This window comes from Schistocerca cancellata, chromosome 2, assembly GCF_023864275.1.
Source record: "Schistocerca cancellata isolate TAMUIC-IGC-003103 chromosome 2, iqSchCanc2.1, whole genome shotgun sequence".
NCBI classification, from domain to species: Eukaryota; Metazoa; Arthropoda; class Insecta; order Orthoptera; family Acrididae; genus Schistocerca; species Schistocerca cancellata.
In genome coordinates, this window is record NC_064627.1 from 758,529,136 (window position 1) to 758,545,180 (window position 16,045).

General features: G+C 45.7%; 1 protein-coding gene across 2 annotated transcripts in view; it reads right to left on the minus strand.

The window, feature by feature from the left end:
* Window positions 1-16,045, minus strand: part of LOC126162584 (nuclear pore complex protein Nup214) — a 156,890-nt gene that overhangs the window by 109,506 nt on the left and 31,339 nt on the right. For both annotated transcript variants that reach the window (XM_049919180.1, XM_049919179.1), the window contains exon 11: window positions 1,807-1,997. In XM_049919180.1, coding sequence (XP_049775137.1) covers window positions 1,807-1,997 — 191 coding nt within the window. The remainder of the gene's footprint in view (window positions 1-1,806; window positions 1,998-16,045) is intronic.

Genomic DNA, 16,045 nt, shown 5'->3' on the forward strand with positions numbered 1-16,045 from the left:
TACCTTTAATTTATTATTTCAGGTAGTAACTTTTACATTAATTAGTTACATATGATAAAGATGTCAACATATGGCCCACTACAACAGTTTACAAACACACTACCTGTAGCTTGTTTCTGAAATACATTTTTGGATGAAAAATACAAGTGGGATATAAAAGATATCTTTTCTCTTACACTACTAAAGCAAGCATGCTACATGTTGAAACAGAAGAAATTAAAATGTTAGCTACCTGAGCTTCAAGCAAAGAAAACAATAATGTGAACACTAAGCAAAAGTACACGGAGGAGACTGGTAAGTTCACAGCTTCATGACCATCTTAAAACTTGTTGCGCACTGACAGGTGAAACACACACATCAAAAAAAGTTTTGCATCACCTCGGTTCCAAGAGTATCGGAACCTGTACAGAAAATTGGAATAAATGTTGTACCACCATACCGTGAGACCTTCAGATGTGGTGGTCCAGACTGCTGTACACACTGGTACCTCAAATATCCAGCAGCACGTCCTCTTGCATTGGTGCATGACTGTATTCATTGTGGCATACTATTCACAAGTTCATCAAGGCACTGTTGGTCCAGATTGTCCCCCTCCTCAATGGTGATTCAGCATAGATTCCTCCGAGTGGTTTGTGGGTCACGTCGTCCATAAACAGCCCTTTTCAATCTATCACAGGCATGTTCGATAGGGTTCATGTCTGGAGAACATGCTGGCTACTCTAGTCGAGTGATGTCGTTATCCTGAAGGAAGTCATTCACAAGATGTGCATGTGGGGGGGAGGGGGGGGGTGTGTGAACTCACGTTTCGCACAGCTGTTATGGTGCCTTCCATGACCACCAGGGTCGTATGAAGGTCCCACATAATGCCACCCCAAAACAGCAGGGAACCTCCACCTTGCTGCACTCCCTGGACAGTGTATCTAAGGCGTTCAGCCTGATCGGGTTGCCTCCAAACACATCTCCGATGATTGTCTGGTTGAAGGCATATGCGATACTCATCGAGAAAGAGAATGTGATGCCAATCCTGAGTGGTCCATTCAGCATGTCGTTGGGCCCATCTGTACCGCGCTGTATGGTGTTGTGGTTGCAAAGATGGACTTTGCCATGGACGTCGGGAGTGAAGTTGCTCATCATGCAGCCTACTGCGCACAGTTCGAGTCGTAACACGACATCCCGTGGCTGCATGAAGAGCATTATTCAACATGGTGGTGTTGCTGTCAGAGTTCCTCTGAGCCATTATCCGTAGGTAGCGGCCATCCACTACAATAGTAGCCCTTGGGTGGCCTGAGCGAGGGATGTCATCCACAGTTCCTGTCTCTCCGTATCTCCTCCATGCCCGAACAACATCACACCGAGACACCTGGAACACTTCCTTGTTGAGAGCCCTTCCTGGCACAAAGTAACAATGTGGGCGCAATCGAACCACAGTATTGACCGTCTAGGCATGGTTGAACTAAAGACAACATCAGCCGTGTACCTCCTTCCTGGTGGAATGATGAACTGATTGGCTGTTGGACCCCCTCCATCTAATAGGCACTGCTCATGCATGATTGTTTATATCTTTGGGCAGGTTTAGTGACATCTCTGAACAGTCAAAGCGACTGTGTCTGTGATACAATATCCACGGTCCACATATATCTTCAGAAGTTCTGGGAACCGGGGTGATGCAAAACTTCTTTTGATGCGTGTACTAACCATTCCTCTTCACTAAATTTGTCATTCAGTCACATAAATGCACAAAAAATATGGTATCCTTATAAATTATTTATAACAGCAAAAACCGTGTATAGTAGTTTGTGTAGTTACTCAGGTGGTTTGGTGATTTTCCGTCGACGAGATCTGGCATCCTCTACCCAAACAAATGTTTCCATCATCAAGCCTCTCAGGGATTGCACCTCAGTTGTTTGAGCTCGTGTTGTTTCTTCAAGCTCATGACAAAATTCCTCCATATTTTCTACTTTTTTCTGCAATAATGTTCTTTCTTCCTGTATTCCAACCTAAAAATAATGAAACGATGTGATTTCAGTAACATTAACAACATTATCAATCAAAGGAATCAAATTAATGAACGCATCAGGCAATACTAAGTATAGATTCTGAGAAATTTAAACAGTGAATATCATCATTCTACACTAATTAAATCAATAAATAAATAGGAGACAAAATTTAGTCACTAAGCACTCTGTAAATTCTTTCATAAAGGAAATGTAGTGTCACCGCCAGACACCACACTTGCTAGGTGGTAGCCTTTAAATCGGCCGCGGTCCATTAGTATATGTCGGACCCGCGTGTCGCCACTATCAGTGATTGCAGACCGAGCGCCACCATATGGCAGATCTAGTCTAGAGAGACTCCCTAGCACTCGCCCCAGTTTTACACCCGACTTCGCTAGCGATGGTTCACTGTGTACATACGCTCTCATTTGCAGATACAACAGTTTAGCATAGCCTTCAGCTACTTTATTTGCTACGATCTAGCAAGGCGCCATATTCAATCAGTATATTCAAGAATGTATTCTGAACAGATAATATTGTGACTCATGTACTGTCAAGAGCGACTTTCATCATTAATGGATTAAAGTTAAGTATCAAACTAATTACGCCCGCTTTCTGAATTCTAATTCCTTGTCATGTTCCAGACCTCACGTCAGTAGAGTCCTTCCCTCCTCACGCCAGCCTGCGTGAGCTAAAATGCGTGCATTTCGACCCCCACTAGTAACACGGTGTTGGCTCTTCTGCCAACACAACAGGAAAATTTTCAGGGATGTAGGTCAAGCCAAAGTACATCACAAAGAGATAGCTGGTAGAAACAAAGAATGTCGGCATGACTAATTGTTACATTATATTTTTAAGAAAGGCAACCACTTGCCTGAATCTGTATGGAAAGTTGCAGATAGGCACATGTAACAGTAGAGTCACTACTAGCTTTTGAGCTACTGCTGTTTTTCCAGTTTAGGTGGAATCACAATCGCAATGACATCCAAATGCACCCTTCCACAGCCGCAGCAACAATGATGATTTACAAGTGGTTGATCAGACTCACAGAAGTGGGGGGAGGGGACCATGTCGGTAAAGGGGGGGGGGGGCAAAGAAGGGAGGGGGGGTGAGGTAATGAGAGACATGATACCTTTCCTTCTCTGTTACAAGTCTCCCTGCACACACAACAATCAGCTTTAGATAAATAGATTGATCCCATCCGGAATTTTCATGATTGTAAAATTATTTTTGAAGTTAGCACATAACAAATGAATGTGATAAATAATCATGAAGATGATAATGACAATGACGACAAAACTTGTCATATAAATCACTCACAATGCATCCCAAAGTATAGCTCATGCAAATGTCTAAACAGAAGTAAGTCAGCAAGAGTCACGATTCAATCTGTACTCTATTGCAGATCTAGATTTCATACGAATTTGAATTAAGCTGTGTGCATGCTGAGGGTTGCATTTCCAAACCTGTCGAGTCTACGATACTCACTTCATATGCAATGATGATAGCTATACTGTAGTTGAAATCTGGCTCTGCAATAAAGTACAGACTGAATCATAACTGGTTGCGGACTTACTTCCTGTTTGAATTAGATCACAGTCACTGCGTGCAATGGTTCCAATGGAATCCAACCTCATGGCATACGAATGTATCCAAATATTGCACAAATGGCAGTGGGGGGACAGTCGAATGAGAAACAGAGAGAAAAAGTACACTCTAGTACTGAAAGGCTCGAAATAGGAAAGGGTGAATTAAAAGAGTGGGGAAAAAAGCATGCCTGAAGGTTAATGAGCAATGACAACTATAGCTGATACGTTAGATACTGGTTCATCTTACTCCAAACATGTGTTTATTTAAGTTAGTTCACTAATGGTTCCTCCAATTTGTAACACCAAACAATGCTGTAACAAAATAGAGAGAGACATCTCTGATAGATACTATGGTAACCCGCAGTTACCACCTACATCGAACATCCGACAAAGTTCAGCAGGATGTGTGGCGTCGAACCATTATGTGTTACTCACTCTGCACATGATCGTGCACAGTGGCTAAGTTCAGCTGCCAGGGGATGGCACTTTCAGACAGAGCTGACAGCTGTGGGAGTGGTGCATGCCGCTGCCACCCAGCACCATCTTGTGGAAACATCACGTCGTTCTATTTAAATCCAGAGCGAAGTGGCTTCTGCCTCATGCTGTAACAGTTTATACTCTTGTAAACTTCATTATGCTCGCATATAATTGTATGTCAAACAGGTACCAACCTGGCTATGTACAAGGAAAATGTATAGAAAGTGTTCATGGTTCCGGCACTGAAGTCATTATATTTTTATTGGCATTCTCAGTTGTGTCCATTACTACACAAATGGCAACAAAAAGGTTCATTCTTCATGTGTTTCATACAAAAACCTAATGATGTCAAGAGGTACATACTTTGAGGTCAATTCTGCAGATTTTACTACAGTAGTAATTGGAAAATCAGTGGCACTTAGAAATTCAGCAACAGGAATATACAGCCATGCTGTACAGGATGTTGATGGGTCTGTTAACAAGGTTCTAATCTTTACTGGCCACCCCACCTCCATTCCACACCTACAATGAAGCTGCCAAAGAGTGAGAATCATATGAAAAAACACCTGTGGCAACACTTCGCAGCCTTCAAGGTAACAGACCAGATGCCAACTCCATTAAAGCTTTTTTTGTCATGGATCTCCCCACAAATGTATAGCTTCCTATGGAAGCTATCTCCCCTTCAGGATCCTGTATCTCTGTCATTTGACAAAGTGTGTTGTTTGCTGAGTTCCTATCATGGCAAGCACACTCAAGTGATTTACACAAGAGTGGAGTTTTAACAGCACAGAAAGCAACCCCACCAACCCTAATACACTTGGGCTGTGGTACTGCAGGGGTTAAGACACACGTGTAGTTTCATTGTTGCTAAATCTCAGAAATCATACACAGATACTATGGTTAGAGAAGCTACCATATTGGCAGGCCCCAACACGAAAGTTCACCAAAGGGCACTGCAGTTTGAAGATCCCTCTTTAAAAGAAGTACTCAAGGTCGTGCAAGTATTTGAAGCTGTCAATTAGATTCTTGGGCTGACATGGCCACTGTAAACTTAGACAGCAACAGGCATAACGTTCCAGTAAGCCTTTGGAAGCAGATGTCATGGTAGTGCAGTGTGCCTAATCCCCAAGCTACACACAATTATGGCCATGGTGGAAAAATTTCCACAAGCTCTGCCCTCCTGTCCCACTCGTTTCGTTAAACGTGACCAACTAGCCTGGTCACAACATTCTGTCTTGTACCGTCTGTGACATAAGGAAGATCACACTGCACCTGAATGCAACACTCGGTCAGCTTCCATTGTACCTCTCATATCTCAATCTATGGACAATAATACTGTTAGCGATGTATTTGAAGATATTGCAACTGTTTCTAACAAACTGTTCAACTATGTGCATATTAACAGCACCCCAATACACCTCCACGTGGATACTTATCTCAGTCTTGGTTCTCTTCCAAAGCTGGCTACTTCACACTGTATTGTCAGTTACAATACATGACAGATTCCTATTTTGAGCCAATTTACTGTGGAAACAATGTACAATTTGGTGATTCAGTCAGCGACATTTCTGGTTGATGACAGTGAACTTATAGAAATCTATCTGATTTGGAGACTTTCCGGGCTTCTGGATTTACAATCTCCAATCCCATTTATTTAATATCAGCTCTTATGATTTATCAAGAGTTGGATGACTTGTGGAAGTAAAATTCTATCCCTTTTTTCACCAGGATCCAGCAACGCTACTGATTATATGGTGCGTATCACTCTCAAATATACAAAACAAGCCAATTTTTTCCATGCCAGGTCTGTACCACTCACTTCACATTCAAGTGAAGGAAGAATTAGACAGATTTACAGCTTTAGACATCAGAACCCATGTTGTCCACTCAATGGACTACACTGTTTACCAAAAAGCCGACAGACAAACTCAGTTTTTGTGGTGACTTTAGGGTGATGGTTAATCACAGCTCTAGGTCGACACACATCCTGTTCTTCGCCTGGATGAACTTATGACGAAGCTGATGGGTGTACAATATTTTTCAAAACTAGATTTGTTGAAAGCACGTTTACAGCTGCCAACTGATGAAGAATCACATCAGCTTCTTATTGTTAATATGCCGTATGGCCTCTACAGGTACAACTAATTGGTGTTGGCATTGCAATTGCGCCAACCAATTTGTCAACGCTATTTGGAGCAGCTTACCCAACGAATTCCCTGTAGTATCAATTACATCAGTGACATTGTTGTTACCATTCCCACCAAAAAGGACCACCTTCGCAACCTCTGTCTTTTGTTTCACACCTTGCATGACAAAGGTGTCAAGTGTAATTTGCAGATGTCACATTTCTTGCAACCTTCTAAAAAATACTTGAGACATGTTATTTCTCATCGGGGGACTCAGCAAATCGATACTCACACAGCAGCCCTTCCACCTCCTAAGAATGTGAAGGAGCTTCAGGTATTCCTACGCAAAGACACATATTACCACCAGTTCCTTCCACAGGCAGCTTCGATTTCCTACCTTCTCAATCACTGCTTAAGAAAGGTGCAGCATTTGCTTGGATCCCCGCCTGCAACAATGCATTCAAGACGCTGAAGGATGGTTTGCATTCTGCTCCATTCTCGGCCACTTATCAACTGGGACTACAGCTTGTGGTTGCAATGGACACATCACAATATGATGTGGGGGCTTTGTTGACAACATTATGGGGATGGTTCAAAGCAGCCCATTGCTTTTGTGTCAAGACACTTAATGACGCACAGGAGAATTATTCTCAGATAGAGAAGGAGGCTGTTGCTATTATTTAGACTATCAAGAAGTTTTATGTGTGTCTTTACAGCATTATGTTTCCTTTGGTGACTTATCACAAGCTGTTACTCCCTCTGTTTAGTCCCATGGTACACTTACTGGACAAGACAGCCCATAGACTTTAAAGGTGGGCCATGTTCCTTAGTAGATATAATTATGAGATTCATTTCTAACCTATGGCTCAGCATTCAAATGCAGAAGCTCTTTTGCATTTATCAACGGTACCTTGACCCTGGTTTCAATCGTGAGGGAGTACTTTGTTTTTGCCTCGACAAGGAAGCTTGGCAGATAGTGGATGGATTCACTATTATCAGTTCTCACGTTGTTCAAGCCCCTGCCCCTACCCTGTTCTCTATCACAAGCAACAAAACAATCAGCATGGAGAGCCCAAGTGACCTTTGGCTCATGCACCAGACACCATCTGCAATTATTCGCTGTTCAGCACAGACTCATGCTCATCGATGACATCATATTCTTGTCCACAGAATGTGTTGTTACAAGGGTGGTCATTGAAGTATCTCTCAGGCACAACATTCTTCATCTACTACATCAGAATCATTTTGGCATCTCATGCATAATCACTCCTTGTTCTAAATGTGAACGTCACCAGGCCAATCCCGGGCCACATTATTCATTGCAGCCTGAGCAATCGCAGGCTTGAGAGTGTGTCCATGTCTACTTTGGAAGCCCCTTCTAGGATGCTTATTGGTTGGTGGTTGTTGATGCTTACTTCCAATTTCCACACATTGTCAACTGCTGCTTCACCATGATAGAGGCAACACTGGGGGCTCTCACTCTAATATTCTCCATTGCAGGCCTTTCCCACATGCTGGTAACTGACAACAATCCACACTTCCGTCTCTCAGTGTTTTCACAATTTTTGTGCACACCATGGTATTCATCATGTTTATGCACCCCTTTTCCGCCCTCGGTTGCACAAGGAGGCAGAACACCTAGTCCGAACTTTTAACATGCAAATGAAGAATTATATTGCTAATGCCCCTGCAGAAGAGGCTCTCAAATGTTTCCTTAGTTGCTCTCACGTTTCCTTAGTTACTATAGGACCATGCCCATCAGTGAGAAAAGCCTAGCAGAGCCACTGCATGACTGCCAGCCACGCACAGTGCTGAATCTACTGGACCCAACACCAAGGCCTCTCACGGCACCTATGACCATGCGCTACACACATGGGACGGTTGTCTGCGGTTGCGGGTCTGGTCGCTGCGAGTGTTGGATTCTGTCAGGGAGGCCTGGCCACCTCCTCCTCCTCCTCACATGCCTATGAGATCATCCTTTCTTCCTGCATCTGGTTCTCCTACTTCACCTGCCCCCATATGATATTAGGCCTTGCTCACATTCGAAGTCTCCTTAATGACACACAGCTTGTTGTGTGTACTATTAAGACATTCTGTCTCCCAAAGCCGAAAAATGCTACAGCGTAGGTCAGAATGCAGGTCAGGTTCAGAGATGCCTATCTCCAGAAGCGGTTTCCGCATAGCCTGTTTGGCCAGCCTGTCAGCAAGTTTGTTGCCTGGGATGCTGACATGTCCTGGGGTTCACACAAATACCACTGAAAGTCGGGACCCGTGCAGGGCATAGATGGACTCCTGGATGGACACTACCAAAGGATGGCAAGGGTAGCACTGGTCGATAGCTTTTAGGCTGCTCAAGGAGTCAGTACACAAAAGAAACGATTCCCCGGGGCAGGAATGGATATACTGAAGTGCACAAAAGATGGCCACCAGCTCTACAGTGAATACACTGCAGCCATCGGGCAAGTAATGCTGTTCAAAACTGCCTCTGTGACCATCAGCTATCGAGCCGTCAGTGTAAATCACTTCAGAGCCCTGGAACACGTTAAGAATCGAGAGGAAGTGACAGCGAAGAGTAGCAGGAGTAACTGAGTCAATTAGGGTCATGTGATAGGTCCAGATGAATCTGTGGCCTAGGTGTACACAATGGAGGTGCATGCGGATGGACCTGGATGGGAGGTGGTAAAGGGAAGGACTCCAGTTCAGACGACAGAAGGGATCGCATGCAAACCGCAATTGTTAGCCCTCACCTGGGCCGCCGATGCAGGAGATGAACTTCCACAGGTGGAAAAGGAGACAGCAATTCGGATGCTCAGGAGAACTATGAATATGTGCAACGTAAGTTACGAGCAGTTGTGCACATCGAATCTGCAATGGAGGGACTCTGGCCTCCACCACGACACTAGTCACTGGACTTGTTCTAAAAGCTCCCGTCACTAGGCGAATGCCACATTGGTGCACTGGATAGAGTACAGGCAATGCTGAGGGTTCCACCGAACCATAAACCAGACTCCCATAGTCAAGGTGGGATTGAACAAGAGCTCTGTAGAGCTGCAGCAGCATAGAGCGATCTGCACCCCAGCTGGTGATACTCAGGCAGCAGAGGGCATTCAGGTGCTACCAGCACTTCCGCTTAAGCTGACAAAGGTAAGGAAACCAAGTCAATCAGGTGACAAAAACCAGTCCTAAGAATCGATACCTCTCCACTACAGTGAGTGGTATAAGGTATAGTAAAAACAGAAATACACTCAATACAGAGTCCTGGGGATTCCATTCTCCTCGATATGGGGGTAACTATGGGAGGCACCAACTTGGAAATGGAAAGTACGAAGCGACAGGAAATTTTGGATAAAAATCGGGAGCGGGCCTCTGAGACCCCACTCGTATAATGTGGCAAGGATGTGATGTCGCCAGGTTGTGTCATACACTTTTCATAAATCAAAAAAAGACAGCAACCAGGTGTTGGCATCTGGAAAAGCCTGTTCGGATGGCAGATTCGAGGGACACAAGATTATCAGTGGTAGAGCGACCCTGGTGGAAGCCATGTGACTCCAGGACCGCCGACACACCGTAGTTCCAGTAGCTTACAAACAGTGGTGAGGCTGATGGGCCAATAGCTATCCACATCAAGCAGGTTTTTACTGGGTTTGAGCACCAGAATTATGGTGCTCTCCTGCCATTGTGATGGATGACGCCATTGCACCAGATCCGGTTGAAGATGACAAGATGTCACTTGTAATCAGATGCTCAGGCAGCAGAGGGCATTCAGGTGCTGCCAGCACTTTCACTTAAACTGACAAAGGTGAGGTAGCCAAGTCAACCAGGCGTCAAAAACCAGTTCAAAGAATCGATATTTCTCCAATGCAGTTAGTGGATCATCATGAAGATAAAATTCTGGTTCCGGATGAACAGTATGTCGCTGACAGAAGTGCATGACACACAAGTTAGTGGCCAAAAACTGAAAGCCGTGGGCGAGAGCCCATGACTGCGCTTTGTTGATGGCTCCCTGTAGGCGCCACTTAGCAACACCAGTACTGGTGCAGCAGTACAAAATGCAGAAGTTGTCTGCATACATAGAGGGTGAGACAGATGGACCTGCAACTGCTGCTAGACTGTTAATGGCCACTAAAAATAGTGATACACTCAATACAGAGCCCTGCGGGACCCCATTCTCGTGGATATGGTGGAAACCATGGGAGGCATCAACTTGGACATGGAAAGTATGGAGCGACAGGAAATTCTGGTTGAAAATTGGAAGGGGGCCTTGGAGACTCTACCTCTATAGTTAGCAAGGATATAACGTTGCCCGGTGGTGTCATACGTTTTTTGTAGATCAAAAAAGATGGCAACAAGGTGTTGGTGTCTGGAAAAGGCTGTTTGGATGGCAGACTCAAGGGACACCAGATTATCAGTGGTAGAGCGCCCCTGGCAGAAGCCGCCCTGACATGGAGCCAGTAGCCCACGTGACTCCAGGACCCAACCCAACAGCGGACACACCATACGTTCCAGTAGCTTACAAACAGCTTTGATGAGGCTGATGGGCCAATAGCTATCCACATCAAGTGGATTTTTACCAGGTTTGAGCACTGGAACGGTGGTTCTCTCATGCCATTGCAATGGAAAGACGGCATCGCACCAGATCCGGTTGAAGATGACAAGGAGATGGTGCTTGTAGTCAGACGAGAGATGTTTAATCATCTGACTGTGGTTCCGAACCGGCCCAGGAGCTGTGGTGCGGCAATGTGTGAGTGCGCTGAGGAGCTCCCACTGTAAATGGGGCATTATAGGGTTCACTGTGGCGTGTAGTGAACGAGATGACTTTCCTTTCCATCTGCCATTTGAGGGTGCGAAAGGCTGGGGGGGGGGGGGGGGGGGGGTGTACTTCTCCGATGCAGAGGCTCGAGCATAGTGTTCAGCAACGTGCTCAGCAATCGTGTTTGCGTCGGCATATAGCACACTGTTAATGGTAATGCCAGGGACGCCTGTTGGGGTCTGGTACCCATAAAGACGTCTGTTCTTTGTCCAGACTCGGGAAGGTGATGTATGGCACCCAATGGTCGACAAGTACCTCTCCCAACACTCCTGTTTCTGTTGTTTTATAAGCTGGCATACACAGGCACAGAGCCACTTAAAGGCTATCAGATGCTCTGGGGGAAGGATGCCGCTTATGTCGCTGTAAAGCTCAGCGATACTCCGTAATTGCCTCAGCGACTTCTAGCGACCACCAAGGGACTATCTTTTGCCGGGGGCACCCTAAAGAGCGAGGGATAGCGTTTTCTGCCGCAGAAACCATTGTGGTAGTCACCTGCTCAACCATCACATCGATGTTACCATGTGGGGGAGAGTCGACGGTGACATCAAAGGTGAAAGTTTCCTAGTCCGCCTTGTTTAAAGCTTATACATTCATGAGTACTGCACCATCTGGAGGAAGATACACATTGCAGACAGTTATTTCCTGCATCATTCTTATTCTGATAGCCATGGCTTCAAGAGGGGTTTGAAGGGGCACAGTTTCACTACAGACCAAGTTTAGGACATCCACCTGACACTCGATTATAGTCACTACGGTTCCTGTAATATCCCTTATAGCCGGAGAGGGCAGGGGTCCGCACTGCCAGGAACTAGGTTTCCTGGAGGGCAATGCAGAAAGCAGGTGTAATGCTTAACAGTAGCCGTAGCTCAGCCAGGCGGTGGAAAAAACCGCCATGATTCCACGGGAGGATGTCATCATCGTGAGGCAGGGAAGGCATGGAGCATTCAATGAGGCAGTTTACGCCTCAGGGTCACCTGCTGCCACCGACTTTTTGCCTGAGCAGTCTATCTATATCCATTGTGTCCGAGGGTCCGGTGAGATCCAGGTCCTCAGTGGATGTCAGAATCTCCACCCTGTCCTCAGACCCAGAGCTTTTAGGTAGCAGTGGTGTGGGTGCCACCCCAAGTTCCTTGTTCTTGGGGGTCTTCTTTTTCAATTTCTCATGGTGTTCCTTGGGTTTCCCTGGCTGGGAGGACTTCACTGAATCAGTCTCCAGGACTGAGGATGGGTGTGAAGGCCTATGACCAGCTGCTTTTGGGCTCTTCAGCCACTGGCGGGTGTCATCTTTCCCACTAGCAGAAACCTGGAAAGGGAGTGACCCAAGGGACCTCTTCCTAGCGAGAGGAGGCGAAGAAACCTTACACTTCTCTGGCTCAGAAGAGGAGACTGAAATCCCCAATGGTTGGTGGGGTGTTGCTCCCGAAGTAGGTGGTGCAGGAGCAATAGGAAGGGAAGTGCTCCCCACCATCAAGGGGCAAGTGTAGTCACCGGGTCCTGAGAGGTGACAGGAATTCGAGGAACTGATGGGGGTGACAACTGTTCTCATAGCAGCGACATATGAGGTGGTCATCGCCACAGGATGTAGGCGCTCAAATTTCCTCTTAGCCTCAGTGTAGGTCAGTCGGTCAGGGGTCTTGTACTCCATGATTTTCCTCTCTTTCTGTAAAATTCTGCAGTCTGGCGAGTAAGATGAATGATGCTCTCCGCAGTTGACACTGATGGGAGGTGGGGCACATGGAGTATTGGGATGCGATGGATGTCCACAATCTCGACAGGTGGGGCTGGAAGTACAGCAGGAAGACATAAGGCTGATCTTCCAGCACTGCATCAGGGGAGGGATTATGACTTGACGTCACAGCAGTAGACCATCACCGTGACCTTCTCGGGCAATGTGTCACCCTCGAAGTCCAAGATGAAGGCACTGGTGGCAATCTGATTATCCCTCAGATCCCGGTGGACATGCCGAAAGAAATGTACACTTCGCCACTCTAAATTGGCACGCAGCTCATTGTCAGACTGAAAAGGAATGTCCCTGTGAAATATGATACCCTGGACCAATTTTAAGCTCTTGATGGTTACAGAAGCATCCCCCAGCTAGTCACAAGCGAGGAACACCCATGACTGGACGGAGGATGCTGTTTTGATCAAGAATGACCTAGATCTCATTTTGGAAAAGCCCTCCATCTCCCCAAACTTGTTCTCTAAATGCTCAACAAAAAACTGAGGCTTCATTGTAATGGAAGATTCCCCGTCACCTCTCTAACATAAAAAGTACTGGGACGAATAAGAGCCGCTGCTATCCTTAGCATGACGTTCCTCCCATGGTGTGGCCAGGGAGGGGAATCATTTGGGGTCATACTTTTGTGTGTTGAATTGAGCCTGTGAACGCTTAGAGACTGCTGGCTGTGGACCACCTGCAAGACATGAAGTACTATGCTTCATGGCATGTTACCCAGCTGATGCCACCCACTCCAACCAGGAGCCCTTCCCATGTGCGCCACCCAGCCACAGCTAAGGCCACGTGGCAGGATGGCCATTGCCGGGAGCCCTGATGACCCAGGGTGGTGGGCATCTACTCTTTGGCATACGTGGGGAGTTAATGGAGCAGGTATCAGCAGAGTGATTCCTGTGTTGTCAGGGGGCTATAACCAACAGGGTACTTGGCGGTCCCACCACAACGGACTGGCTACCGTGCTGGATATGAGGTGCAAAGAAGTCCATGGTCATCATTGGCACAGAAAGTGACACCGCATAGTGCACGACAGAAAACGCACCCAGGATGGTGTCCTCACCCAGGAGATGGAGAATGGGCAGGACTGCAATGCAACAATGAGAGAGTGGGCTAAAGATCTCAATGCACAATGGACACAATGCACCACATAAGGCGACCTTCCCTAATTGGCTCGCTCTTCAGGAAAATTTTAAAAAATGGAGGTCTATCCCTAGGGGATCATCTCACAAAGGCCGAAACGTGTGAGACTCCTTTTAGTCACTTCTTATGACAGGCAGCAATACCTTGGGGCTATTCTAACTGCGGACATGCAGGGGGAAGTATTCAAGTGACTGTATTTTTATTGCCATTCTCAACTGTGTGCACTGTTACTAGAGATACAGAAACTGTTATTGATCTACAACCATTATTTCACAGCTGTGTTTGGATTAAATGATCAGTTTTAATTATATAAAGTGTCCAGTACTTCCAAATACTAAGTTTCCCACAGGTACCATCAGCATATGATATTGCTCCATATCCATAAATACAGGAAATTTTTGTAGGCAACTATGAACAAAGTTTTTGATGATAATTCTTTGGCATGATCTTCCTGTTCTGAAGACAGAAGAATTTGTACTGTTCGTTCCAGTTCAATCAACCAAACAGTACAAATAGAGATGGAAGCTTGATGTGACAAAGCTATAAATACAATAATTATAAATCTGCTGAACAGTCAGGACACTGTATAATGTTGCAACAAAATAAAAGGTAAAGCAGTTCCTGTGAGATGCAGCACATTATTTTTAAACCACCAGTGTGTACATGACTGTGGGTGGGTGGATTTGGGTATGTGTGTGTTTTACTTAAACCAAGAAAATAGCAGTAACCTACGAGCACATGTTGCATGGGCAGAGCCACTGACCCAAGTGTTTACCTGCTGGCAGCAAAAGCCCTGGTCTGTCAGTTCTTATGTGGACAAGAACCACCCTGGACTTGGCCTTCACCTTGTGGCATGCTCTTTTTTCTGTGTTTAGTTTATTCTGTTGCTTGTACTGGTCATGTTGTATTTGCTCTGCGCCTGTCTCTACACAGTGTTCATGCCCTCTCCAACCTTGTAGATTGACTCGCATGTTGAGTTTCATTTCCTCTTTCCAGGTTCAGCACCAGTGCTTGTAGATGAGCCACTGTCGGCTAGTGCAGTAATATTTTTTGCCAATAATGACAGCTCCATAGTGCTGTTATGCCTGTGCATATACAGAAGTGGTGATACAGAACAGTCTTACACATGTAATGCTTTTCTTTTTCATAGTGTTAAATTCTGTCCACTATGGACCCAGCATTTTTTGTCGTGCTGGTACAAGCAGATGTGCTTTCAGGAGCAGGTACAAAAACTGAAGCAAAAGCGGATGCAGAAACTGGAATTGTTCCATATGCGTGCAGCAGTGGGTAGTGAGACAGGTACCTGCAGAGATCCCTTTCTCCCCGTCAGCTTCAATGCCGTTTGCTGGCTTTGAAGAGTCTACAGAAATATGGTAGGAATTCCTACACCAGTTGTTGTCCAGCAGTGTGGGATCATACAAAATCATGCAGAATTTGAAGACCTCTGCCAAGCATGAGATACTTAACTTTAAGCATCTATGTCAGTTGCTCTTGCAGTATAATGGTCATCAAACACTGTGGTGGCAGCTCAGTTACAGTTTAGCCAGCATCACAAGGCCCCTGGACAGCCACATGCGGCATTGATTGCTGACCTAAAAATTCTCTGATGTAAGTGTCGATTTGACTGTCCTCAGTGTGCTACCTACAAAGTTGCTAATTAAGGACATGATTACCATGTTTATACCTGACCCCACGCTTCACACTATGGCATGGCGCTGATGACCCTTCTTTAGCTAAACTCGCTGTGACTGCAGATTCACGTGACTTACAACAGCAGCAACAGCATAGGACATACGGTCCGATAATTTGCAGGTGGCACAATTAGTCGGGTTTGGCAGTTTTGTGTCAGTCATAGCATATAGCATCGTTAACCTCCCCCTTTCTTTTGGTTCTCAGTGTTCCTCTCCATCCACATCTGTTTCTGCTCAATGGGCAAGATAGCAGTCTTGCACCAATTGTCATTTGTTGCATATTCAGTGGGATTTCCTGTCTTGTCATGTGTGAAGCATGCCACAAGGTAGGCCATTTGACAATGGTTTCCGACAGTTGGCAAGCTGCAGTAGGATGTCTTGTTTTGCCTTGACTTCGAAGCTCTCTCTGACACCCTGCAAGCTTCAATCCAGTTAATTTTGTTTCCACTGGTACTGGACAGGTGACTGATCAAGTTTCAGCTAGAC